The sequence below is a fragment of the Diplodia seriata genome (assembly GCF_021436955.1).
Source record: "Diplodia seriata strain FDS-637 chromosome Unknown scaffold_8, whole genome shotgun sequence".
Classification (NCBI taxonomy): Eukaryota; Fungi; Ascomycota; class Dothideomycetes; order Botryosphaeriales; family Botryosphaeriaceae; genus Diplodia; species Diplodia seriata.
Window position 1 is genome coordinate 1,330,730 of NW_027117315.1, and position 25,279 is coordinate 1,356,008.

The 25,279-nt window shown below is 57.3% G+C and overlaps 10 protein-coding genes across 10 annotated transcripts; 5 read left to right on the top strand and 5 right to left on the bottom strand.

Annotated features, from left to right (window-relative positions):
• Positions 1-367: 367 nt before the first annotated feature.
• SLS55_008006 (uncharacterized protein) lies at positions 368-1,244 on the bottom strand (the record flags this gene model as incomplete). Its single annotated transcript, XM_066779421.1, has 3 exons — positions 368-736; positions 811-1,127; positions 1,184-1,244. 3 exons carry the CDS (start codon positions 1,242-1,244, stop codon positions 368-370), a joined length of 747 nt encoding a protein of 248 aa, XP_066630225.1.
• Positions 1,245-1,863: 619 nt separating this feature from the next.
• Positions 1,864-2,249, top strand: SLS55_008007 (uncharacterized protein; the record flags this gene model as incomplete). The annotated part of the gene is made up of 3 exons (XM_066779422.1): positions 1,864-2,093; positions 2,155-2,164; positions 2,220-2,249. 3 exons carry the CDS (start codon positions 1,864-1,866, stop codon positions 2,247-2,249), a joined length of 270 nt encoding a protein of 89 aa, XP_066630226.1.
• A 2,692-nt stretch (positions 2,250-4,941) lies between these two features.
• On the bottom strand, positions 4,942-6,153 carry SLS55_008008 (uncharacterized protein; the record flags this gene model as incomplete). The annotated part of the gene is made up of 3 exons (XM_066779423.1): positions 4,942-5,534; positions 5,594-5,992; positions 6,045-6,153. 3 exons carry the CDS (start codon positions 6,151-6,153, stop codon positions 4,942-4,944), a joined length of 1,101 nt encoding a protein of 366 aa, XP_066630227.1.
• Positions 6,154-7,839: 1,686 nt separating this feature from the next.
• Positions 7,840-8,640, top strand: SLS55_008009 (uncharacterized protein; the record flags this gene model as incomplete). The annotated part of the gene is made up of 1 exon (XM_066779424.1): positions 7,840-8,640. One exon carries the CDS (start codon positions 7,840-7,842, stop codon positions 8,638-8,640), a length of 801 nt encoding a protein of 266 aa, XP_066630228.1.
• Positions 8,641-9,724: 1,084 nt separating this feature from the next.
• Positions 9,725-10,207, bottom strand: SLS55_008010 (uncharacterized protein; the record flags this gene model as incomplete). The annotated part of the gene is made up of 1 exon (XM_066779425.1): positions 9,725-10,207. The coding sequence occupies one exon, from the start codon at positions 10,205-10,207 to the stop codon at positions 9,725-9,727; it is 483 nt and encodes a 160-aa protein (XP_066630229.1).
• A 991-nt stretch (positions 10,208-11,198) lies between these two features.
• On the top strand, positions 11,199-11,786 carry SLS55_008011 (uncharacterized protein; the record flags this gene model as incomplete). The annotated part of the gene is made up of 1 exon (XM_066779426.1): positions 11,199-11,786. One exon carries the CDS (start codon positions 11,199-11,201, stop codon positions 11,784-11,786), a length of 588 nt encoding a protein of 195 aa, XP_066630230.1.
• Positions 11,787-12,935: 1,149 nt separating this feature from the next.
• On the top strand, positions 12,936-15,991 carry CTF1 (Transcriptional activator of fatty acid utilization; the record flags this gene model as incomplete). The annotated part of the gene is made up of 7 exons (XM_066779427.1): positions 12,936-12,946; positions 13,033-13,131; positions 13,190-13,984; positions 14,145-14,573; positions 14,621-14,800; positions 14,852-15,189; positions 15,960-15,991. The coding sequence occupies 7 exons, from the start codon at positions 12,936-12,938 to the stop codon at positions 15,989-15,991; spliced, it is 1,884 nt and encodes a 627-aa protein (XP_066630231.1).
• Positions 15,992-19,175: 3,184 nt separating this feature from the next.
• On the bottom strand, positions 19,176-20,325 carry SLS55_008013 (uncharacterized protein; the record flags this gene model as incomplete). Its single annotated transcript, XM_066779428.1, has 4 exons — positions 19,176-19,226; positions 19,281-19,627; positions 19,685-19,826; positions 20,023-20,325. 4 exons carry the CDS (start codon positions 20,323-20,325, stop codon positions 19,176-19,178), a joined length of 843 nt encoding a protein of 280 aa, XP_066630232.1.
• Positions 20,326-20,547: 222 nt separating this feature from the next.
• On the top strand, positions 20,548-23,047 carry DDI1 (DNA damage-inducible protein 1; the record flags this gene model as incomplete). Its single annotated transcript, XM_066779429.1, has 3 exons — positions 20,548-20,579; positions 21,057-21,687; positions 22,298-23,047. The coding sequence occupies 3 exons, from the start codon at positions 20,548-20,550 to the stop codon at positions 23,045-23,047; spliced, it is 1,413 nt and encodes a 470-aa protein (XP_066630233.1).
• Positions 23,048-23,569: 522 nt separating this feature from the next.
• Positions 23,570-25,279, bottom strand: RRP8 (25S rRNA (adenine645-N1)-methyltransferase; the record flags this gene model as incomplete). Its single annotated transcript, XM_066779430.1, has 1 exon — positions 23,570-25,279. One exon carries the CDS (start codon positions 25,277-25,279, stop codon positions 23,570-23,572), a length of 1,710 nt encoding a protein of 569 aa, XP_066630234.1.

Consider the following 25,279-nt stretch of genomic DNA (forward strand, 5'->3'; position numbering starts at 1 on the left):
GCGTCGGCGTGTCGCCGCTTCACGATGTCACGATAGTCCGAGATCTGGTCACCGCCTGCGCGATCGAAATCGAGCCCTCCCCCGTTTCACGATGCCAATGCCACCGTAACGCGGGCCACCTGCACACGCCCTGCTTTCGAACCTTTGCAATGACACCACGCCCTGCCCAGCCCTACTTGTTTTTGCCTCCCCCCTGGTGCGAATGAAAGTGCGTTATCTCATTTCCTAATCGGTCTCCCCATCTCTCTCTCGGGTGATTCGATCACCCGTTTGCTCCCAACAAACCAGTTGTCGGATGGTCGGCAGCGAGATGACTCTTCACCACCGCCCTCCACTTCCTATGACACGCTGCGTCACTGCGCCCCTATTACGCCATGCCACCGTTCGCCTTGAAAACCTGGCCGTTGACCCATCTGGACCCAGAAACGAAGGCAATGACCTCGGCTATCTCGTCCGGATCGCCTATCCTGTTGAACGGGGTCCAGCTTTTGATGGTGTTGAGCAGCTGCTCGCTCTTGCCCTGGAAGAACAGCTCCGTGCCCGTCGGCCCCGGGGCCACGGCGTTCACGAAGATACCCTTGCGGCCCAGGTCCTTGGCCATCACACGGGTCATCTGCTCGATGGCGCCCTTGGTCGTGGCGTACAGAAGGTAATTCGGCGGGATGCTCGAGAAGTGGCAGACGGAGGTGCTGATTAGCACAACGTGCGAGCCCGCGGCCATGTGCGGCGCCGCTTTCTGGATAATATGGATTAGGCTAAGGATTGTGCTGGTGAGGGCGCAAGCGAGGGGTGAGGGATTAAAAGCCATACCTGGCAGAGAAAGTAGGGCCCCTTCACGTTGAGCTGCATGGCTTTATCGAATTGCTCCTCGGAGGTTCCGGCCAGATCGCACATTTGCAGCACGGCAGCATTGGGGATGAGAATGTCAATCCTGGCGAATTTCTCAACCGTGGCGCTGACCAGCCTCTCCAAGTCGGGGAGGCTGCCCGCGTCAGCCTTGACGGCGAGAGCACGGTCACTGCCAATGTGCTGCACCAGCTCGTCGGCTTCTTTGGCGGACGAGGCGTAGTTGATCACGACGCTGGCGCCGAGTGAGGCGAGCCGCAGGGCTGTGGCGCGGCCGATGCCTGCCGAACACGTGAGAATGAGGCCTGGAAAGGGGGTGGCCAGAGCATCTGGTTACCCTTGGACGCGCCTGTAATGACGGCGACCTTGCCTGCGAGGCTGTTGGTTGGAGCGGACATGTCGCTGCCTTGGGTGCTCTGCAATCTCGCACTTGACCGAGGGGCACCGCGAAGCAAGGTATTTGTAGCTGCAAGCACAGGCAGTGCGGACGCGGAAAATGCACCGTGGAGCTTTGCGCAAGCATCGCCGCCGTACTTCAGCGGATGACTCAAACTGCCTCTTCCAGTTAGGTAAGATGCTTTCGTGCGCGTCGCTTCGGCTTGCTGACGTAAGTACTTAATGTCGCATGAGAGTCGAGGCCGAACGCCCGATGTCCGTCTTCCATCGTGCTCTGAGTAATTCCGCTTCTGTTGGTTCGCGCAAGGCTTTAGACCCTTAAGCCCGCAAGCTCGGCGACAAAGGTAGAAGCCGCGGAACTCCTCCGCTTGATCAAACGTTCGACTTACTGCTTCGCTCGGCCATGGCCCAATCCCGGCTTCGAACGGACTTCCTCCGCCAACTGGCATCGAATAGACGGATCTTTGACGTTGCTGACGCCTGTGCTACCGGCGTTGCGCAAAGGTTGCATCCAGCTGCTGTGCAACGCTCGCACTGGCATACGTCCCCACGAGCTACCACCCCCCGCCCCCAAGGTGCCCTGTCCTCCATGGCCGCTTCTCCTTCTCCACACCTGCTGCCATGCGCACCGCTTGCCCCTCGTCGCGCTATGCACTCCCCTTGATCTCTCTCCTTCACGCCAACCTTGCTCTGGGCAGCGACATGGGCCATGTCCCGCTCTGCTATTATCCGGATGGCACCGTCGCTACCAACGATTACGCCTGCCGCCTCGACACAGCCGAGTCCTTCTGTTGCACCACCAACGTCAGCTGCCTTGACAACAAGATCTGCGACGTCCTCAACCCCACCCAGTACCGCTTCAACCGCGGTACCTGTACTGATAAGACTTGGACCTCCGCCGCCTGTCCGCAGTTTTGCCAAGGTGAAAAGCTGCCGCCTTTTCCTCCTTGTCCGTTGCGAGCTGACTGTCCCGACAGCGAAAGTTCCCGACTATGGCTGTGGCATAATTCGCTGTCCGGATGCTGGCGGGAAGGTGTGCTGCGATACCGGAAACAAGGATGCAACGGCCACTTGTTGTCAGGACACTTCGAATTTGTTTGACCTGGTGGGTGCCTGGGATGCCTTCAGAGTCATCGACAAGAGCGCCGCGAGTGAGACGAGGAGCCTTGCCTCCTCAACCTCGACTTCTGCCATTGCAAGCAGCTCCGGGACACCGGTGATTGCCAGTGGCCACGGCGGTGAAGTAGGAGCAGCCCTGTCGGCCGGGGCGCTTGCAGGCATCGTGGTCGGGAGCGTTGCTGGAGCGGCTGGTCTGGGAGCGTTGGCGCTGTGGGGTATGAGGAGGCGGAGGAAACAGAAGGACCGCTCGGTGACGGCAGAGCTCGATGGGATCGGGATGCGGCATGAGATGAAAGCGGGAGATGCAAGGCATGAACTTGGCGGGAGAGAAGCACCTCAGGAGTTGAGCTCCGGGGCTGAGAGACACGAGTTGGAAGGGTCCTCACCACTGCATCTGAATATAATGAAAAGCGAAGAGCAGGGGAAAGCTCCATGTTGATAACTCGTACTTCCTCCATTGTACGTACAGTGTCTGCTAATACGTTGGAGTTGAGGAAGGGGTCCGGTCACTGGGGATCTTGCATTCCACACATATCCGGGGCAGTCCGTTGTGTGAAGACAAGTCGAATATATTTATTGTGTAGTAGCATATCCGCATACATATGTGTGGCTCAGCCTATGTTGTCCGGACCGTGTATTGAATAATTAGTCACCCAACCAGCAACTGAACATTAACATTATTGACCAAACATCCACCGTTTTTACCACTCATATTCCCAGCAGGACCCCTACAGCCCCCAGTCCCACTACAACAGCCACGTCAGGCACGCCCCTCGCCACTAACGCAGCACCCGTCGCACTCGTGGTTGCCGTTGCCGTTACCGTCACCGTGTTCCCCGTCCCATTCGCCGACGATGTCGACGCCGTTCCATCGTCGTCATCACTCCCCCAACACCCGCTCTGACAACCTGTCTCCCTCTCGCAATGCTCGCTCGTGTTCCCGCAAAATCCCGCCTTGCTGCAACATGGCCCATATCCGAATACACCCAGTTCATCGAAGGCGTTGGCAGCGGCGGAGGCATCGCACAGCGCATTATTGTGGTCGACGCCGCACTGGCCGTCGCAGCGTGGACTGGTACCCTGTGAGGACCAGCTACAAGCAGGGTTCCCGAGCGTGCTGCTGTTGGGGACGTGACAGAGGCCGAAGAGAGGCTGGCACCCAGGGGCGGAACAGTAGCGTTTATCGCCGCCGCAGAAGCTGTGTATGTTGCGTTGAGAAGCTTACGCGAGGAGCATTGCGGGACTTGAAACTTACCCGTTTTGGCTGGGAGGAGCAGAAGGGAGCGTTAGCAAAGGCTGTCTTGGTATCTGGGGGTTTGTGGATAGAGAGGTGGGAAGCGGACAAACCTGCAGCAGGGCGCTATACCGTCGAGCACGCAAACGGTGTCATTATGGTCCGGTCCGCACATGGCGTCCGTCGTTGTTGAACCGGTCGGCGCTGCCTGCGTCGCATTTGTCGCATTCGTGGTGGTTTTGCCATTTCCGTCCTGCATTGCCCCTGTCGCTCTGATAGCCAGCAGTGAGGTCAGTAGGGGAAGGATGAACGATGCCGCCATTGTGGGGACTTGAAATAAATCGTATGGAGCCAAATACGAACAGTTTTGGAATGAGCGAAAGATGGGGCTGGAACATTAGAGGATTGTATGGGTCCGGCGTGCGGACAACTGAGTCGGTGACGCCGATTCAAGGCTCCAGAAGCGTCAAGGGTAGATGCACAACTCCATGGGAAATGCAGAACATGCATATGAAAGGATTGCTTATGCATTTAGCTTTTTCCTGAAATGGGCCAAGGGCACCACATTCAAATGAAAGCTGAGGTCTTTTGGGGTGCCACGGCATGCTTGTGTAATTGAAAATACGAGCGAGCACGAACAGGACAAATGCTGGCCGCGGAATTAGCAGACGAGTAGGATTCGGGTCTCTGGTACTTACTGGGCATATTGATATACTCTCAAGATTTATCTCATATACGTTATGCTCAGGCAAACTTCAGTCCAGGATACAACGATAGAGGCGATGGTGCCGGTTGTACAACCACACAGCATAAGCTGACACGCATACGTAAGTGCAGGCTAGCTACCCCCTTCCTAGTCACTTTTCCGCTAGCCTCGGTCCTCATGAGAGTACAAGCAGCTGGTCGATGACTGGACAGATGGAATCAGGGCCGGTGGGGGGGTTTGACAGTATTACCACTGGTCACACAGTAAGGATGAAGTTTGAGCAAACGCTGCATTCCAGGAACCCATCTACCATAGAGGCGGGCATAATAGTACATAAGTTGAAAAGTCACTTCGCTTTTCCACATCCAAAAGTCTAAGAAGAAGTATAGTAAATAGCAGTGGTGGTTGTGACAAAAGAAACCGCTATCCGGGCGCGTGGTATTTATCTGCCTCTTCCTCTGTTCGACTCAGCTCAGCGCTGGAGCCTGGACTGAGTAATCGCCTTCTTCAATCCCGTTCGCATGATTTCACTCAAGTGGGCCATCTGCACCGCCGAATCCGAAAAACGGGAAGAAGGCGTCGGGGCTATAGTCCGTTGCGACCTAGCTTGTTGTTGCCTGTTGAGATAGGCGGATGAGCATTAGGAGAGGAGCGGGAGAGCAAGTCGCTTGCGAAGGACCTCCTTCTTGGCCCTGCCGAAGCCACCGCCAAAGCCGCTGAAGCCGTTGCCGAATCCGAATCCGTTGTTGCCACCGCCATTGTTGTCGTTGTCGTTGTTGTTGTTGTTCTGGTTGTTGTTGTTCTGGTTGTTGTTGTTCTGGTTGTTGTTGTTCTGCTGATTGTTGTTGTTGTTGTTTGAGTTTCCGTTGTTGTCATTGTTGTTTCCATTGTTTGCAGAGTCAGTGGCCGTTGCAGAATCAGCCGCAGCCGCTGCACTCGCCGCTGCACCTGCGTTGTCTGTACCGTTGACCAAGGCCTCAGCCGCCGCGGCGCCCGCACCACCGCCAGCAGCGCCGGCCGCCTTGTTAGCCTCGATCGCGGTTTTGAAGTCGGCCTGGTTGACCTGGATCTGCTTGGAAATACCGTCGAGGGTCTGTGCGGTTTCAATCTCGCCAGCAGCCTGATCCTGAGGGCGGCCATCGTTGTCGGTTTGCTGCACGGCGAAGCAGCCGCCGAAGGGGCCAGCAAGGGCATTGTTACGGCAGCGCACGGTGCAGATATTGCCCGGGGATGCTAATAGGTATCTCGGTCAGTTTGCGGGCTTGCGTGGTTGTGCGGAGGGGAATGCTCACCACCAGTGCAGTTCAGGTTATCGGGCATCTGAACGTTGATGGTGAAGTCCTTGAACTTTGCGTCCGACAGACCGTTCTCGCCCGGCACATTGTTGGAGACTTGGAGCTTTGTGAAAGTGCCGGCGTTGCTCGACTCGTCCAAGTCGCACTCATAGGGGCCGGCACCGTCGGCATTCACCTGGTGAATGGTGACAGCGACGGATGAGCCCTTGGCGACTTGAGTCATGCGATTGGCCGACAGCTCGTTCTCCGTTTGCTCGCCAATGTCGATGTTGCCGTTAAGTTCGGTGCGGCCACAGCCATTGACGATGTTTTGCTTGATCTCGGCGTCGCGGATGATGGTACTGTCCTGTTGGCAAGGGTTGATCTCGGTGCAATTTCTCGCAACGTTTTCGTTGACTGTGATCTGAGTTAGCCGCTAGAAATAGTCCGGGGTGGCCGGCATACGCACCAAGGAAGCCTTGACTTTTGCCCTTGTCGCCCTCGGCTGCAAGGATGACGCCGTGAGCGTAAACGGTCGACGCTCCGGCCAGAAGGGCCACAAAAGAGTTAAACTGCATTTTTATGGGGGGTTGAATGGACGTGACCGGCACGGAGGGGAAATAAAATATCAAAGACAGTAAACGTGTGTCGAAGAGAAAGTAAGTAATTAGAACCACCAGGGCCCGAGGATGGAATGGATGGAATGCAAGTGATGAGCGAAGGCTGGTGAGCAAGAAAGTGAGTTACGACGTCGCTCCCTTGGGCTTTTAGCTGGCTGGTGGTGGACGGCAAAGACCCACTATTGCCGGCGGCGAAACGGTATTGCTACAACGATGCGGCTTTGAGGCTCGGGCGGGCGGGCGGCTGCTCACACACGGACCTAGAGGGCAAGTGGAAGAAGGCCCGTGATACGAGTTTTGGAGTAGGGGAGAATTGTGGGGCGCGACACAGCGAGAATGCCCAGCTGGTCAAGCCGCACGATAGCTGGGCGAAGCATGAGCTTGGCGCGTCTTGGATCCTCAGCATTCGGCGTCAGAACAGACCAGCGCGTAGACCTTGGTAATGGCAAGCAGGTTTAGGCGTGGGCCTTGAGGCCCACGGGAATAACGAGCCACAACGCACGGCCCTTAGAGAGGGTGAATTATACCCCATCGGGCAAATTGCAAGATAAGCATAGAAATATGCTCTGCGGCAATGCTCCACATAGCGGGGGGATGCTGAAGGCGTCCACAGCGCTGTGCGGCGGGCGCGGCGCAGTGGTTCGACGCCCCTCGGCCTGCATGTTTTGACGCACAACGTGCGAAGCACGGCGTTGCGGCTCGAGAAAGATCAGGCGACCGGAAACGGAGATCTCGGGCGATGTGCGAACTCGACTTGGTTCACTTGGTGTTTTGATGGATGCGAGCGGTCCAGGGGCTGAGACCTGCGATGCGTGAAGTTGGGGTTTTGGAAAACGCGGGCGCCGGGGTCGCAGCCGAGCCGTTCGATGACTAACCTCGCGCCTACCCGTTGCGGCAACCCGCCAGCTCCTGCTCCTGCCGAATCTACATCTCGACTTCTTTGCTCACAAACCAGCCTGTGGGTCAAACGCAAAGTTGACACATGCAGATGCCAACTCAACTGCCGAGCTGCGTCGGAGGCCTCCTCTACACGCCTCCCTTTCCCTCCGTGCCGCCAGCCATGTTTTCTTTGGCCCTCCCTTCTTCCTGCAAGTAGACGCGAGACCGCTCCAGATGCGCCCGACCACCACGCCTGCGAACAACACCATCGGTCCACCTACCGAACGCCATGTTCCCGCGTCGTGCTCTGGGCACAACCTTCCCATCTCATCGGAGGCTGCGCGCGGGCGGGGTTCTACATGCGGTAATCCGGCCTTCGAGACAGAGGACTGCCTCGGTGCATCTACCTCCGATACACCACGACCTCTGATATACATATCGATCTGAGCTGAAAGACCCGTTCAGTGCTGTCGGTCAAGAATGGGGCTTGTCCGTGTCGGATCGGCCGTCATGGACGATAGAGCTACGGCAAGCGAGCTCTAATGCCGATCATGGTGGGGTACGCGGTGAGGCTTGATCAAGACCTGTCGCCTGCAGCCTTGTCGAGGCCATCAATAGCTTCTGAAGCTTTACATCTCCCCGAAACCGCAGGCTGCACGTTATCTCCAGGTGCCGAGGTCATCGATTCAGCCTGGCCCTTCCGTCTACATCTGATCTAACGCCTTACCCGCCGTTGCGCCCCATCAAACAAAACACACCAACACCATGGCCGAGCCCCCTACCCAGGCCGTTCCCGCTCGCCGAGGTGCTGCAACTCTTATCCGCCACGGTCAGCGCATCAAGATCATCAACACATCCGGTACACAGGTTGTCGACACGTGGGCATTCGCCCTCCCCACTACCACCACGACCCCTCACGACTCCACCCTGGACGCCCCCCTCTTCCCTGCGGCCACCGCCTCCTCACTCACTTCGTATAGCTCTCCGGCCAACTTTGCCGCCAGCGTGCCCGAGTACACGTCCATGAGCCACACACGCGCCAGCCTCGGCAAGACACATCCGGCAGTTGGCGACGCGCTGCGCAGCCAGAAGCGCGCCCCCATGGTAACGATCGTCGAGGATACCTCGCCGGGCGTTCACGACACTCTTATCGCGGCGTGCGATCGGTGGCGCTACGCCGAGCTCGGCGTCGAAGGATATCATGAGTCTTGCACGGACAACTGCTGGGATGCATTGGATGCGCTGCTATCTGCATCATCCTCATTGGCGGAGGCTGGTGGTGAGGCGGGGCTGAGCCAGGAGCAGAGGGAAGGGCTGAGGCAGCTGCAGGCAAGGTTGGGCGGAAGGGTGCCGGATCCATTCAACTTGTTCATGAATATCCCGACCGCGGGAACCGCCTATGTGAAGGATTTGAGTTTCGAGCATCCGGTGACCAAGCCGGGGGATTATGTTGTGCTGAGAGCGGAGAGGGATGTCGTTGTGGTCATGAGCGCGTGTCCTCAAGATGTGCTGGATATCAATGGACGAATGCCAAGCGATGCACATTTTCAGGTGTTGGATGAGTAATTGGAGCAAGAGAGGGATGGGAAGGCATAAGAGCGGTGGCCGTCTCATATATACTCTTACTCTTCCAATGTCCCAGGGACCTATCGGCATCTGTGTGTTTCATGTGGTCCCCGAGATTTGGCAACTTGAGTCTGGCGTACTTACAACGGGCCTTGCCGACTATGGTAAACTACAGCCCAGATTCGTTTGCTTGAACGAGATTGTCAAAGCTAAACACGTTCATCAAGGGCTTTGTTGTATCATGACGAAGATTATGCGTACTCCCGTATGTTCACATGCCAACCTCACTTTACCCAGCCTTGGTCCATGAGCGCGGTCCGACTTCATTTCCGCCTCTCGGAATATATAGGCACCTGACCTTCTACTTTGAGCCAATACACTTAACACCCCTGCCATTTTGGCGCCCGACATTCCGCGAAGAAGGCGGGCGGCGCGTCGGCTATGGAAGAGTGACCCTATTGCTCGTTGCGCGAACGCCATGGGTCAAAAACATTGCTAGCATATATCCGCGCGGATGCATGGGACGGACAACCAATGTTTCTATCGCTTAACAAACGGAAAGCTTTAGCTTTGTGGCTTAGGCACACAGTGTACGTCTTATTCGCGTGCATGGAAACACTGAAGGCTCTCCTTTCATGTACGTAATATTATCAAGATCTCTAAGACGTTCATGGCGTGAGGGTTGGCTATAGTGTAAGGGTGTACCGACAATATTCAGTGGTGATATACCCAGTCCTATCTCAAAAATGCTTGTGCGAATGGAAGTGATGTTTGGGAAAAGCCACGTTGCGCTTTCGAGAAGCGTGTCAAGCACGGATTTGCAATGTCCACTCTAAGTGTCCGTAAATATCATGGTTAACTTCAGATTGCCCAACTTCAGGCTTCGGGGCTTTCTTCGAAAACATTGCCGTTCTTTAATGGCATTCGACGTTAGCAATGGGACTTGATGACGGAACGAGCATATTCTTATTTAAGAGTGCGTGGTAAACGTTGACCTCTTGACTGATACGCCATGGTTGAGCAAGACGAGCCGTATGGAAGCCCACTCACTTGGCAGCCGGCAGTACTAAGCCACGACTACCTACTACAGATCAAAGTTCTTTTTCTCGTGGTCTGTAATGGCTTGGACCTTTTGAGCACTCGCGCTCGACGGATCAAACCGATAGCCCAGCCACTCCTTGGCCAGTCGCCGTGCAACCTCCAAACCAACCACCCTCTCACCCATGCACAGGACTTGGGCGTCGTTGCTCAGGATCGCCCTTTCGACGCTGAAGCTGTCGTGTGCCGTGACAGCACGAACGCCGGGAACTTTATTGGCACTGATAGCGACGCCTAGCCCAGTGCCACATATCAAGAGAGCGCGATCCGCCTTGCCTTGGCTGACCAACTTCGCCGCGTCGACGGCGATGTGGGGGTAGGCAGTCTTGTCGTGATTTGCGTCAACGCCGACGTCTGTTACCGACGCCACCAGATCGTTCTTCTCGAAGTCGGCTTTGATAGTGTTCTTGTAACTGACGCCGGCGTCGTCGCAGCCGAGTGCGATGCGAAGAGGCTTAAGGTCCGACATGGCTGGTCGCGAGGACGCCGATGCCACAAGGTACTACTCGAAGAGAGCGGCGCTGTCGTAACTGGAGCCTTTCTTTGCTTCGTTTGAAGCTGTGCGCGACTCTGTCTCAGTCTTGGGAGTCCAGGAAGAGTGGTGCTCGGTGTGGTTCGGCCCGGAAGTACAGCTGTGTTCCAGCTTGAGGGGCTTGTTGGTAATGGTGACTTTGGCTGTGCCGGTGACAGGTTGACCTTGGCTGAAAACTTTGGTCTCGCCGGTGTTATTGTCGACTGTTCGCTGATAGAAATTTGAGGCGTCGACGTTGAAGCCTGCGGAGAGCTTGACGTGTTTCTTCGACATGGTGGCGGCTGACAGCGCTTATGTATTCCGGTTGAGTACGGCGATTGAGTCGGAATCGTCTTGCAGGAGCAGCGGCAGCAACAACCCCGCCTTGAAGGCGTATGTGCCCGGGTTTCCCTTTTCGGGAGATCCGGCGAATAGCGAGGGCGGATGGTGCACCGGTTCGAGGGCGACCTTCGCGTCGGAATACTCTTCTCAGAAACGACCTGGGCGCGTCGAATGAGGTTTTATAGGCGCGGCGTCTCTGACCGCTCGGTGGGCGGCGGCGTTGCTCAGAAGCTGGAAGCTGGCTGGAATGACGTGCACAAGAGCGGAGGCAAGGCGTCGACGGGAGCTGGGGGAAATGCGGGGGATCCAAGCGAAGCGAGAAAGGGTCAATGACTAAGCGGGACTAAGTACTGCTTCGCCCTCACCCTATGGCTGGGTGTCGAGTGAGCATCAGCACAGCCTCCATGGCGGGCCTGCGCAACCCATTGACTCATCTTTCGAGGCTAGCATATACTGGATGCGTGGGGCTGAGGCAGCAACGCGGCCAGGCAGCAGTCCATTGATAACAAGCGGCAGGCGCACAGCTCAAAGCAACGCCTTTTAGATCCACTCCCTCAAAAACCGGCCTTCCCACATCACTTCAATTGCAGCCGCGTACAATCTCCAAATGTCGACACGGGACTTTTCAGGTCAGCGGACCGTCTCCTCGGCGAAGCCCTTTACTGTTGCGGAAGAGCTTGCGCATCTGTCGGTCAGTCACCGGGCCTACCTGCAACGTCATCCGCAGTGGCAGCAGCTCGCGGTCGGGGCGCTCGTCTTCAAGGCTGGCCGGCTGTTGCTCGTCCAGCGCAGCGCGACGGAGCGAGCGTTTCCGAACGTCTGGGAGGTGCCGGGCGGGTCCGTCGATTCGGACGACGAGACAGTCCTGCATGCCGTGGCCAGAGAACTGGGGGAAGAAACAGGGCTTCACGTCACGTCCATCGACCACGAGGTCGGCGTAGGAGTGCAGTTCCGGACGGGGTCGGGAGAGAACAGGACGAACTGGCTCAAATTGGCATTCGAGGTTGCGGTGGCTGAACAAGAGGCCGAGGAAATCGCCATCAGGCTTGATCCCGTCGAGCACCAGGATTACTTGTGGGTCGAGGAGGAGGACGTCAGACGCGGTGAGGTCAACGGCACCCGGTTGGAGTTCATGACGGCGGACCAGCGGGCGCTGGTCCTGGAAGGCTTCAGGTTGAAGCGGGAGGCGGCATAGTCGATGGTGTTTTGCACGTGCTGCGTGCGTCAGAAGGGGAAGTACGGCCGTATCAAAAAAGCATCACCCGATGAGGGTGGCAGATCTACAGTGGCCCGGGCAGCATTCGATAGATGAGGCCGGCAGGGTGCGCCCTGCCGAGGAATTGCAGATGGCAAGGTGCAACTGTACTCTACCTCGAACACGAGCGCGCCACGACGCGTTCTGGAAACGTAACGCTGCAGGGGCCGCCGCAAGAGCAGAAGGCTGTGCTCGCCTGTGATATTTAAAATCCTCCAGCATCCAGGGTGTCAGGCGGGCCAATCAGCAGCTTCTGCGCAAGTCACCGCGCCACACCATTTTAGGGGAGCTGTGCGCGGAGGGAGGCAACGGGACGACTGTGGGGAGGGCCGAATCAGCGTTTGCGGGCCGCTGCGGGCTCCACCCAGCCAGAAGACGGTGGTGATGGCCAACGGGCGGCTCCCAGTGCAGGGCGATCGCTCGTTGCTTTTGCTTTTTCTTTCCTGACCCCGTTAGCAGCCGGGAGCACGGCGGCCGCGCAGGACCCGGGCCCGCCGCGCGTGCTGAGTGAGCGAACAGCAGTAGTCCCGCCCACGCGCTCACCTCGAGGCGCTGGAGGGTCAACGGCCAAGCGCGCAAGCTTCCGGCGACTTCTCCACATTCCCTTTGCAGGACCTGGCAGCTTCAGGTGTGATCGGCCGCAAGGATCTGATCTCTGGCACCTTTACCTAGGCTACCGCCCGCTCAAGCAGCGCCCCCCCATCACCGCCAGCTCCACTGCACCCGGCCTGCACCACAGGAAAACCAACACCATGGCCCAGGAGGGCAGCTTCATGGCCATGGCCGCGCCCGCCGCGCCCAACGGCGCCCAGCCCGCGCCCTCGCAGCCGTCGGGCTCGCAGTCGTCCACGCACCCCAGCTTCCGCAGGTGAGTCGCGCGCGCCGCCGCTGCTGCTGTTGCTGCTGCTGCTGCTGCTGTGCGAAATCGTCCCTGACCGCGTTGTGCAAAACAGGCAGCGCGCTTCCCGGGCTTGCGAGGTAGGTCTCCCATACGGCTGGTCCGCTGCCGCCTGCGCGACGCCCACACGCGTTTGCCTCGGCACCGAGGTTGTTCGTTTGGCTGACAGCTTCGCGCGCGACAGACGTGCCATGCACGAAAGGTTCGTTCGTAACCGCCATTGCCCGCCCGCAACGCCCGCCCGCTCGAGCTCACCAAAGCGCGCCAGGTCCGCTGCGATGCCGCCAGCTTGGGAGTGCCCTGCACCAACTGCACCGCCTTCGCCATCGAGTGCCGGATCCCCACGCCCAAGCGCAAAAAGACGGCCAACAAGAAGGAGACGGACAGGTGCGTGTCTGCGCATCAGCTGCGCGAGGAGCTGCTCCGGCTGACCCCTCGCGAACAGTGACCGAGGCTCTGCTACACCGCAGGATGGTGTCCCCAGGCGCGAGTCCACCACGGCGGCCGAGTCGCCTGCCACCACCGTCGCCACCACCGTCTCAAACCCGACCGGGCTGAACCTGAGTCGAGACGAAAAAACCACGGTAGTTAATTCTCCTGACGGCATTCCTTCCACGAGCCTGCCGCCCACCTACGCAGCCCAGCAAGCCACTCACAACCGTTCGTATGTGCAGTTTATGAAGCCCAAGTTTGCCCGCGCACCCATCAAGGAGGCCGGCCGCGTCGCGTATCTGGGCGAATCATCCAATCTGTCCCTGCTCGTCCACGATCGATACGGGACCACAGATGTTGTGCACTATCCGCTTCCGGAGAATGTACGAGGGGCAAAGGCCCGCGTCAACGAGCTCGATGACATGGAGATCAACATTCTACATACGCGTGGCGCTTTTCTGCTGCCACCGCGCGCTCTCTGCGACGAGCTTGTCGACGCCTTTTTCAAATGGGTTGCCCCTGTTGTGCCCGTCATCAATCGTAGCCGCTTTATGAGGCAGTACCGAGACCCGAAGAATCCGCCCTCGCTGCTACTCCTCCAGGCCATACTGCTCGCCGGATCTCGTGTGTGCACGAATCCACAGCTCATGGACTCCAGCGGATCCACAACGCCGGCCGCCATGACCTTTTACAAACGCGCCAAGGCCCTTTTTGATGCAAATTACGAGGATGACCGAGTCACCATGGTGCAGGCACTTATCCTAATGGGCTGGTACTGGGAGGGGCCAGAAGGTAACGGTTTCGCCCTGTAAACATCTCTAGGGTTACGCTAAACCACTTCAGATGTGACGAAGAACGTCTTTTACTGGAGCCGAGTCGCCATCGTGGTGGCTCAGGGCTCCGGCATGCACAGAAGGTAAACGCCCTTGTTCCAAACTAAGTCGACCGCTATACTAAGCTCCCTCCAGCGTCGAGGGATCCCAGCTCAGCCGGTCGGACAAGCGACTCTGGAAGCGTATCTGGTGGACCCTGTTCTCGCGCGATCGCTCGGTGGCTGTCGCGCTGGGGCGGCCGGTGGCCATCAACCCCGAGGATTCCGATGTCGAGATGATCTCGGAGGACGACTTCATCGAAGACGAACCCGACCGCCCGGCAGAGTACAATCCAGATCCCGTCCACGTCCAGTTCTTCATCAACTACGTCAAGCTCTGCGAAATCATGGGGCTCGTTCTGTCGCAACAATACTCGGTGGCTTCGAAGTTCCGCCGCACCAATGCCATCGATCTTACGCACAGCGATATGGCGCTCGCAGATTGGCTGCAACACTGCCCTAAAGAGGTGTACTGGGAGAAGTCCCGCCACCATTTTTGGTCAGCTTTGCTGCATGCTAATTACTAGTGAGTGGAGAAGTTGCGTTCGTCTAGCGGTAACTGACAGCTTGCAGCACCACTCTCTGCTTGCTACATCGTGCACACATGCCTCCGGCGGGTTCGCCACGGACCGATCCAATGGAGCAGTCGGCCTATCCATCCCGCACAATCGCATATCAGGCAGCCGGCATGATTACGTCCATAATCGAAAGCCTACAGAGCCACGATGAGTTGCGTTACACGCCTGCTTTCATGTATGTTGGGTCCGCTAAAACATGACGTTGTTTTCTTCTGACAGCCCACAGTGTCTACAGTTTATTCTCTGCGCTAATCATGCACGTCTATCAAATGCGCTCGTCCAACAAATCCATCGTCGCGGCCACCGAGCAAAGGCTATCCATATGCATGACGGCCTTGAAGGACGTCTCAAGAGTCTGGCTCGTTGCGAAGATGGTCCACACCCTCTTCGAATCGATTCTAGGCAACAAAGTCCTCGAGGATAGGCTCCAAAGGGCAGCTGGGAAGAGACATCAAAAGAACCGCCCAGCGAACATGGCCCAGCCACAGGCACAACACACGACAATTCCCAAGCCAAGGGATGAGTTGAAACGCAAGTTCGACGAGATTGATATGAACTTTGCAAGTGGACCACCAGCACCGCAGGTCTCCTACGAACGCTCGAGGCCACAGACGCCAGCAGTCACGCCATCCCGAGACATACATCCACCTCAAGTGCCCACGATGTCTGCACAATCGCCAGACATGACGCGGCAGAACAAGGATGCCTTCATGGGCCCCTCGCGATCAGGGACCCGTCCAGGCAGCCCGTTCAATCCATCTTTTTCGTATCCCGGCACTCCGCCGGATCTGTTCCTCGTTACCAGAGACACACCTGGGCTCTCGCAAGACATTTGGCAGAACTTCCAGCCAGATCAGCTATTCCCTGCTGACACCAATCTTTCATTCCCCAACATTTCGCCGACACAGCAGCAGTCCATGGTGGATCCGCAGCTCTCACGTCAGATGTCAATGCACGCACCAAATCCAGGCCTGCAACAGCAATCACCTCCGGTTGTACCTGGGCAGACCCCTTTGAACACCAATGGAGCGGGGGCGGTGCCAATGGCTCAGAGTGGGCCGCCGGGCGACCCCAACGCGTGGACACATATGGATATGGTAAATCAGCAGCAACAGTCGGGGAATGAAGAGACGTGGAGCAACAGCAGCCGGGGGCAGCCAATCGCACCAACAACGCTTAATGTTGAGGATTGGTATGTTTTCCTTTCCTCACAACAGTATCCTCAAGGCTTTCCGCCGCCGGCCGCTGCGTCTGCTGCTCTGCATTCTATGGGATTTGGATAAATATTACAATAGCAACGGACGTTCACTGACAAACGGCGTTTTTGGTAACAGGTTCCACTTCTTCGGCATTAATGGCGACGTGAGCGCTCTGAACGGCGGCTACTAAAATGACTACTGTGCTTGTGGGGTCCCCGCGCGCCGGGGCGCACAGTGGAGCGGGCATCTATAAAGGTGTTAGTCAGCGTTACGGCCGTCCCCGTTCTAAAACTGTACGTGGCTTTGCTTCTTTCGATCGATTCACCGACAACCCGGCTTTGCGGCTATGCGTTGATTTCGAGCATTGCTTATTCCGGTCAAAGCGCATCTTGCGGCAGCTAACCGCCCGCATTTCGTCTCTCTACGTTTCGAGTTCGTGCGAATCACAGGCAGAAGCGGTGGCATTGTGCCCTGTTCTCATGCATTTCGCAGCTTGGCTCTCTGTACATCATATCGACCATGTCAGATCATGGGGCGCAGGCTGATCTCTTCCAAATCACGCACGTCGATCTAGGTATGACCTACGTAGTAGTTAAGGAAGCTCGAACTATGATGGCTAGCTCCAAGCCATCCACAAAGAGTGCTCTCTGGCTGTGGAGGCAGGAACGACAGAATTGAGCACCTCTCTCCTCCGTCAAGACCGTCTCCGTGTGTGGAAACCTGTTGATCCTCGTATTGCTCTTTATCCTCGTGCGGGCATGGTTGCCGTAGGGTGGCGCGAGACATGAACAACAGGCAACATCCCTGGCAAGCATTGTCTCTTTGATTGGTGCCACTGCATAGACTAAGCCAACTGCACGCCCCCTCCGCGACAACGGCGTGGGCCGATCCTCGAAAGAGGGGCCAGGCGGTGGCGACTGTTCGACGTACTACGTACTACGTGCTTGTGCGTGTTCTGCAGGCGGCAAATCGGGCTATCACAGCTATCGGGCTAATGGGCTTTCCGCCTCATCAAGCATGCCGGTGGGGAGCCTAGATGAGGAGAACGATGCGACAGAGTTGAGCTACTACGGCGACTTCCCGGTCCTAACAGCCCTTCTCGCCGCAATATCGCCTCTCGAGACAACAAGGTTGTTGATCACGTTCTTCTTCTTTCCTTCAATGGGGACCGAGGCTGCGATCGAATGGCCTGATCTTAGCCGCTATGGGGAAATTCAGCAAATCCTCTAGGGCAAGACTCGTGTGACTAAACCCTGTCCCCCTTCATGTCCCGTCTCGAGATGCCGAGCTATGGTTGGGGCGCTAACTAAATAAGACCGGTCGTTGCGGAAGGAACGACAGTGCTGTGTCGATCATCTTGCCCGGCTGACCTTGCCGCACGTACTTTAATACCTCCTCTCCACTTACACTGCTGATCTCCACGCCAGTTCGCCGTCTATCCGCATGGTCACCATTCTTACCTAGGATAGCCCGAGGGTCAACGTGAGTGTCATCATACACGTGACTCCGACAAGGACAAGAGACTTTCATCATAGCCAGCTCTGCGCAGCTTTTAATGGAATCATAGACAAACGTACCAGGAACATCACTTTCTACAACTTACAAGGCCGACCCCCGTTAGGCTAAGAAGATAGATGTGCTACATAACCTTTCGATAGACCTTCTTAACCAAATACCCTGAATAGCCACTCGCGATATATCGAGAAACCAAAAAAAATAATGTTGGAAAATAAAAGATAATGTTCGTGTGCTTCGGTTACTACAATTCTCTTCATCCTTCCATAGCAAGTACTTCTCCATCTTGAATTACCAATCACTGTGTCTAGATTTCCTACCAGTATTTAGGTGGGTCCGTCCGACCTCCTTCCCCTTCTCGACAGTGATTTGCGGCCTTGGATATTGTCGTTGTAAAGGCACGTTTAAGGAAAATGCCAATGTCTCACTTAGCCTCGGAACGAAGGGCTTCGAACCACTAAGTGATTGCCGCATAGCACAGTAGATGTGTGGGGAAGGCGCTGGGCTATGCCCGTAGTAGCCTGTTGTGGATTCCGGTCTTTGCACTACTGTTTACAGAGAACCGGTTTCGTCATACTGTATTATTCGTTATTACCATGCTTCTGTTGCAACATGCTGGTTTCCGCTTGTCTGTTTTCTGCCTAACGAGGCGAGGCAGAGGGTGCTAGCGGCGGCGGTTTCTCGGTGAACTATGTCAAGGAGGTACACCATACCCATTGGTGTTGACTTCCCTTGTCTCCAACGTTACTTTCAATACTTCCATATGGGCATCTAGTGCTGGGGATGTTCTAGTAGGTATTCACAGTTGATGTCTGATGGTATGAAAAGGAGATTTGTGCAGATATGCTAGGCAATTTCCAGTCGAGAAGACAGGACGATCCCCCGTCACTGTCGGCGGAGAAGTTAGCCTTGCACGTCCAAACGCCATTGTGGCCCGTGGCGTGGCTTCGATGAGCAAACAATTCGGAAGCATGTCTGATGTGGCAATGTGACAACTCGAAGAGGTCGATGGCGGTTGCAATGACACCGACAAACGAACGGCAGTCATTTTTGCTTTTTGGCTTGATGCAAACTACTGCAGCCCTGGCACAGCCCTGGTACGCCTGTGGCGTCCCAGCTCCATGAAACCCCACCAGGTTATCGACGTGCATGGATGATAACAGAAGGAAACCGAGACGAATCGTTCATGGGAGCGACCTGCTGCCACTTAGGGAGTCGGCGCACACTATCCACACCGGCCACACTGATTTTCTTCAGAGAACGCCAGTCATTGTGGCAGCAGCGCGTAGCTTCCAAGAAGCGACCAGTGTATCTGGTTTGAAGAGTGAGCAATGGAGGCTGCTCTCGGGCGAATTTTTGGTGGCTCCGCATCAACGGTCCAAATGACAGAAGTACCTCTAATGAACAAGACTATACCGACAGCCACCAACTCAGTTGCGGACGCCGACATTTGCTACAGATTGGATTTTTACCAGAGCTGAAGTGAAGGATTGATGCAGACGGCTGCTGTGTGGGTGGGCCCGCACTAGCTGCTGGCGTAACACGAGATTATTCGAAGCCCTCGCCGTGCTGCATCTATCAGCATTCTCCCCACTCATCACAACGCTCGGCACTCAGTCCGCAGGACTTCTCATTTGTATCTCGTGATCTTGATTCGTTAATCCCTTCTGCGCATGGCTACCCGTGGTGAGCTTACGGTGAGGCCTCCGTTGCCCAACGACTGTTCCGTTGATGCTGGTATAGGATCCTCGCCATCTTCCTGTCACTCGATGCAATGTCTAAGTCGGTGCAGATCCTCGCATTGGCCGCAATCTGCACGGCCGGTAGACGCGCTTTTTACTCGCCGACCTTCTTCGGCCCGTTGGAGGTCTCCTGGAACTCCAAAACCTGCCTTGTTTAGCATCTCGCCGGTCGGTTGACCGATGGGTCAAACGGGCTTACCATGTTGACCCAGCCTCCACCTCCGTACTCCACCTTGCTGGGTCCCCGATTCACGAATCCCACAGACTCGTAGAAGGAGACCAGCCTCTCGTACGTCAGGATCGAGATGCGGTCGGCAACGCCGCTGGTCTGCATGCGCTGGATGTAGGCTTTGAGTAGTGTCTTGCCAAGACCCCGGCCCTGGACCTCAGGCTCGACCGCAAGCGAGTGGATGGCAATGGTGCGGCCATCTTCCTGGTGACCGACAGAGGCGTTGGAGGGGTACGGCTGGTCACGCCAGTTGGACGGCACGTTCATGTCATCGTCCGAGACGAACTCATTGCGCGTCTTGGTGGCGGATACCATGGCTGCAAGGGTTTAGTAAGGCAACACGGCGGCTTTCGGTGCAGCATGAGCACACATACCAAGCAGGAACTCCTTCCGCTCCGGCGCACCGCTCTCGACGATGTGGGAGGTGCTGACTGTAGCGACATGGCCTGGAGCACTCTCAGAGGTGGTGAACAGGCCGAGGCAGAGTTCGCCACAGATGGTGAGGCGGTAGATGAACTGGGGTGCGACGTTAGAAGCATGAGACGCAGGCGGGGCGGTGGGCACGTGATGTCGTGCGACACAGGGCTCTTTGGGCGGACGGATGAGGAAGCTGCGACGCAGAGCAAGCGGAGATGTGCGATGGCGCAAGCCGGGGGCGTTGTGGTGGATTGGCGCGGGGGCTGGCTATTTGACATGCAGGCACCCAACCTACCTTCTCTCTGCTGCCGCGTTGGCCCTCGGCGAAGGCGGCGTTCTCGAGCTTGACGCAGTCGTCGATGTACGAGGGATTGAGCGTCTGCACGAGCGGGTGCAGCTCGTCGCGCTGCCGGCCCTTCTGCATGTCGTGCATCAGCTTGTCGCCCGGGTCCTTGTCGTCGACAGATGCGTTGTCCTGGGCCGGACTCTTGGTCAGCGGCGGGAGGCCGGCGAGCGTCATCTGCGGTGCGTCAGCGCGGCGTCTCGTGCGGGCCTGCCATTCCGGGCGTACCTTCTCGGACTCGAGATCGCGGGGCATTTTGCGGGGCTGTGCTCGGGGCCGCTGGGCGATGTTGTTGCTCGGCGCGGCTGAGGCGGACTGGTCTGGTGCTGGGGCTGCTGGTACTGGGACGGGTGCTGCGCGGTGCGGCGCTGGGCTGGTGCTGGGTTGGGGCGTGGTTGCGCAGCGTAGTGGTGCTGCATCACCAAGCCCTACGGTCCACAATAAACGGCCATGGCTCTTGCCGCGGCCTGCCAAGGCATGGACGTCACTTGGGCAAGCTTCGAAGGCCCGTCGCCTGCTGGCCGCCGCACGCCGTTTGTGCCTGAGCGCCGGGGCGGCTGCTGGCAGCGTTATGTCATCCGGTGCCCCGCCATTCGCCTCTAGCTCGCCGAGCTACGACGCAACAGCATCCGGTGCAGCAACACGTAACAGACGCGCGCATCCTCCTCCCGCATCACGACCTACTCCTGCAGCGCTGCCTCACCGCCTGCCAACTCTTTATCACCGTGCTGCTCGCCCGACACGCGCGCGCCCAATCGTCCTCGCCTCCCGCCGCCGCCGAAACACTCGCCCTCGAGCATTCCCCGAGCCCCCAGTGCCCCCCCGCCGCCCGCTGCTACGTTGCCTGAGCCAACTCCAGGTGTGCGACGAAGTGTTCCTCGATCCGTCGTTGCCTGCATACCACGCAAGGAGCGCGAGATGTGCGTCCCCAACCCCAAGCCTGTCCGGTCTGCCTGTGCGACGAGCTAACCAGAATCCCACAAAAGGCCGCGTATAACCATATCCATCAACGCGCCCGACGAGCCCGCCGACCAGGAGCTGCTGAACCTCGACCTGCCGCCTGGCCTGACCCTGGCCGATCTCAAGGGCTTCGTGCAAGTCGAGGCAAATTTCCCTGTCAACTCACAGTACTTCTTCTACAATGGTCAGCCACTTGCCGGCGACTCCATGACGCTTGAGCAGGCCGGCATCAAGGATGATGACATGCTGGTGGTGATGATTCGGCGGCAGGGTCAGCGTCAGCAGGGTCAGGCCTCGGCCCAGGCCCAGCGCGCGGCGCAGCAAGCCGGCAGGCCACGCCGCTCCCAGCAAGACGACGAGACCGAGACGACGCGGCTGCGCATCCTCGGCGACCATAATGCCCTGCGCTCTCTACAAGACTCGCGCCCCGAGCTTGCCGCTGCCGTGAACGATCCGAACCGCTGGCGGGAGGAGTGGATCAACATGAAGCGCATACAGGAGGAGCAGCAGCGCGAGCATCAGCGTCAGCTAGACCTGCTGAATGCCGATCCCTTCAATATAGAGGCTCAGTCGAAAATTGAGGAGATGATTCGGCAGGAGCGCGTCATCGAGAATCTGCAGCATGCTTATGAGCACAATCCAGAAGGCAAGTCGAGCGTAATCTCTTCCTTTGTTCAGCTGTTATCATTCCCAGTAACCGCACTGCCCCCTCATTTTCCCCCCGGCGCTGCGTCGAGCTGAGCGCACTTCCCCAACGTTGTTGTACTGCGTGATCGCGGCCGTTTGTTTGACTTGCGCACCCAGTCTCGGCGCTCTGTGCTGTGGCGAGACTGCAAAGAACTTGTCTAGAGCAGCAGGTTCTTTGTGAGCTGGAGGTTACAGCTCCAATTATAGCGCCGGATGCGCAGGGGCTGTGTCATCAAGAAGGGCAGTACTTCTCCCTCGCGCAACGCATAATATGACCTTGACAAATCGGATGGGATCCTGGCCACAGGCACCCCGGGTCGACAAGGGCAGGACTACTATCTGGGGTGACCGAATCTGTAGAGGTGCAGGTTTCCCAGAAGACAAGCTCGCACTGTCTACGATCCAACACTCGGGAGCTTGCAAGGTTCATTCGCGCAAGACACGAATCTACCATGTCCTCTCCTTCCCAGGAATGCTTTCCTCAATGATTACATCACTTTCGTTTCAATTGGTCCATCTTCTTGGGACTCGAATTATTTAAGAGGAAGTGTCTGCGTCGCGGAGAAACCGAAGCTAATAGTTCATCGATACAGTCTTTGGACGCGTTACAATGCTCTACATCAACTGCGAAGTCAACGGACATCCCGTCAAGGCCTTTGTCGACTCCGGCGCACAAGCAACCATCATGTCACCATCATGCGCCGAAGCCTGCGGCATCAAACGACTCATCGACAATCGCTATGCGGGTATGGCTGTTGGCGTCGGCACGGCAAAGATTCTCGGACGAGTACACCATGCAGAAATCAGCATCGGTGGAGCAATTATGCCTTGCGCATTCACTGTCATGGAGGGGAAATCAGTTGATCTGCTCTTCGGTCTGGACATGTTGAAGCGATACAAGGCCAAGATCGACTTGGAAAAGAACTGTCTGTGCTTCGAAGGCATCGAGGTTCCTTTCTTACCAGAGTCTGAGATACCAAAGTCTTTCGAGGAGGCTCAGATGGACGAGCCAACCGTCTCTGGTCCGAACGGTACAGAGGTTGGCACGAGGTCGGGTGCCGTACGTCCTGCAGGGTCTACCACGGCCACATCGTCAGGGTCTGCCGGCGAGTCGAGCTCCAGTGCTCAGGCACACCAAGGCTCTAACTTTCAGGGTCAGGGACGCACCCTGGGCACTCCGGAACAGAGGAACACTTCAACTACTCCTTTCCCAGCTTCTGATATCGACCAACTAGTTAGCTTAGGGTTCTCGAAGGAGCAAGCCATCAACGCACTACAAGCATGTGGCGGAAACGTGGAGTATGCTGCTAGCCTACTTTTCCAAGGATAAGCGGAAAGGCATACTTTCTGGTGTCAGCTTTGGGAAGAAGGTCACATGGCCGAATACGGAGACGGGGCTTGCCAGGACAGAACAGCCGGTCGAATCGGGAGATTGATGCATGGTGGGCGGTATAGATCATGGTTCGGCGCTTTGCGGTCACTTTTTCTGCTCTACCACACTTCCGCTTCCCCATCCAACGCCCCTCTTGGCTATTTCCTGCTCATCGATTCCTCCAATTTAAGCAACGACCCGCTGTCTCGCATTTCCCCGCCAGTTGCTGCAGGTACGCCGCCATTAGCCTCAATATGCTAGTCAGTGGAGGATTTATCAGGACTTGCGTGTAGCTGATGGGTCTCGCATAACTCGTTGCTTTTTGTTCTTGCATGTGCAAGCAAGTACCACCTGCACAACGCGCCACATTATCTCTATCCCGATCAATACACGTAAACTTTTGTCCCCCCATGGCCAGCCGACATTAAGCCCCAATGCCGCCACGAAGGATATAATTGCCTGCCACACTGCCTCTCCTAACTATCGCTGTTTGTACAAGCACGGCTTCAGCACCGCCGACTCGTCAATCCCGTCGTCTTCTGTCTCAATGAATTTAGCCTTGGGTTCCTTCTTCCTGAACGTCTTGCCCGACTCAGCGGCCAGGCGAGCCGCATTCTCGGCGTAGATCTCCTCGTTCGCCTTGACATTCTTGCCCTTAACAGGGGCAGCAGCTTTGACGAAGGTCATGCGTACGAACATCTTGTTGCGCAGATCGATGGCGTCGCGCTCACGCGATGGATCCGGGGCATCGAGCACAAAGCCGCGCTTGCGCAGAACCTCGACGAAGGCTGAGACGTCCGTCTCCTGCTTCCCGCTGGCGACGCCGTCGACCTCGACGGCGAGCTCCTCTTCTTCTTCCTGCACGGCGGCCTCCTTGTCCTTCTTGTCGGCACCGCTTTTCTTGCGCGCAGCTTCGACCTTCTTCTTCTGGCGCTTGCCGACGCTGTGGTCGACGACCTTCTTTTCGCGAGTATTGCTAACGCGCCCGAAGCGGGACTTGATCTCGGCAACCCACAGCTCGCCCTTCCAGTGCAGCACGCGCCACGCCTCGTCGATGAAGTCGAGCCAGTTCGTCCCCATGAGAGCCAAGCAGAAGACAGCGACGTCGACGCTGCTGTCGGGCAGCGGCAGGTTCGCGATGTCTGCTTTTGTGATTAGCGGGCTGGGCGCGGCGAGGTCGAAGCTGTGGACGCGCAGGTTCAGCGACTGTAGGTGCGGCTGCAGCTTCGTTGCCAGCGCCGCATCTCCGCAGCCTAGGTCTGCGATGATGCTGGTGCCGCGCGTGCGCGGCAGCGGCTTCAACTGGTGCGCGGCTGCCGCCACCGCACGCTTCCGCTCCTCCTCATCGCTGTCCTCGGCCTCGTCCGGCAGTGCTTCACCCGGCTTGCGGTACCGGCCTGATGTGTGCTCCTTTTCCTTGCGCTTGAGAATCTTGTCGCGCCAGTTTTCGCGCACGGCACCACGCGTTTGCACGAGCGATACGAAGGTGTCGACAGGGTTCTCTGGCCAGCCGGCGACCTGCTGCCGGAAGCCGGCGTGATATTCGTTGAATATTTGCGGGTCTTCGTCGATGAGCTTGAGGGAGTGTTGGGACGGCGTGGTGTAGAGCGTCTGATTCAGGTGCCGAAAGCGCGCGCCGACCAGCTTCTCGCGCATCTTCGCTTGGAGAGGCGTAAGTTTTGTGTTCATCGGTGGGAGCGCTGGCGGAACAGCTGGGATCGCGGGAGCAGTGATTCCACCAGCAGCTTGTTCGACGCCCTGTTGATGCTGATGTTTCTTGTCATGCTGCTTATCCTTCTGCTTCTTCTCATTCTTGTTGCCCTTCTTCTTGCCTTCGCCCCTCTTCGAATCGTGCGTCTCTTCGACCTTGCTCGCCTCCGCATTTTCCTCGGCTTTTGCGGCCCCGGCACTGCTGTCGGACTCCCACTTCTGCTTCTTGTTCTTGTTCTTACCCTCGCCCTTCCTGTTGTCGCCCTTCTCCTTCACAACGGCAGCAGCCGGCACCGCTGCCGGTGCGCCTTCCATCACCTGCGCCCACATATCGCCCACGTTCTCTCCGCTGACCTGCGCGACCTGCTGCTTGCCCTCCTTCCTCTTGCGCTTCTTCGAGTTGTTGGCGCCGCCCACCTTCGAAGCGGGCGCTTCGGCCTTCAAAGGCGCGGACAGATCCCAGCCTGGGACCGCGAACAT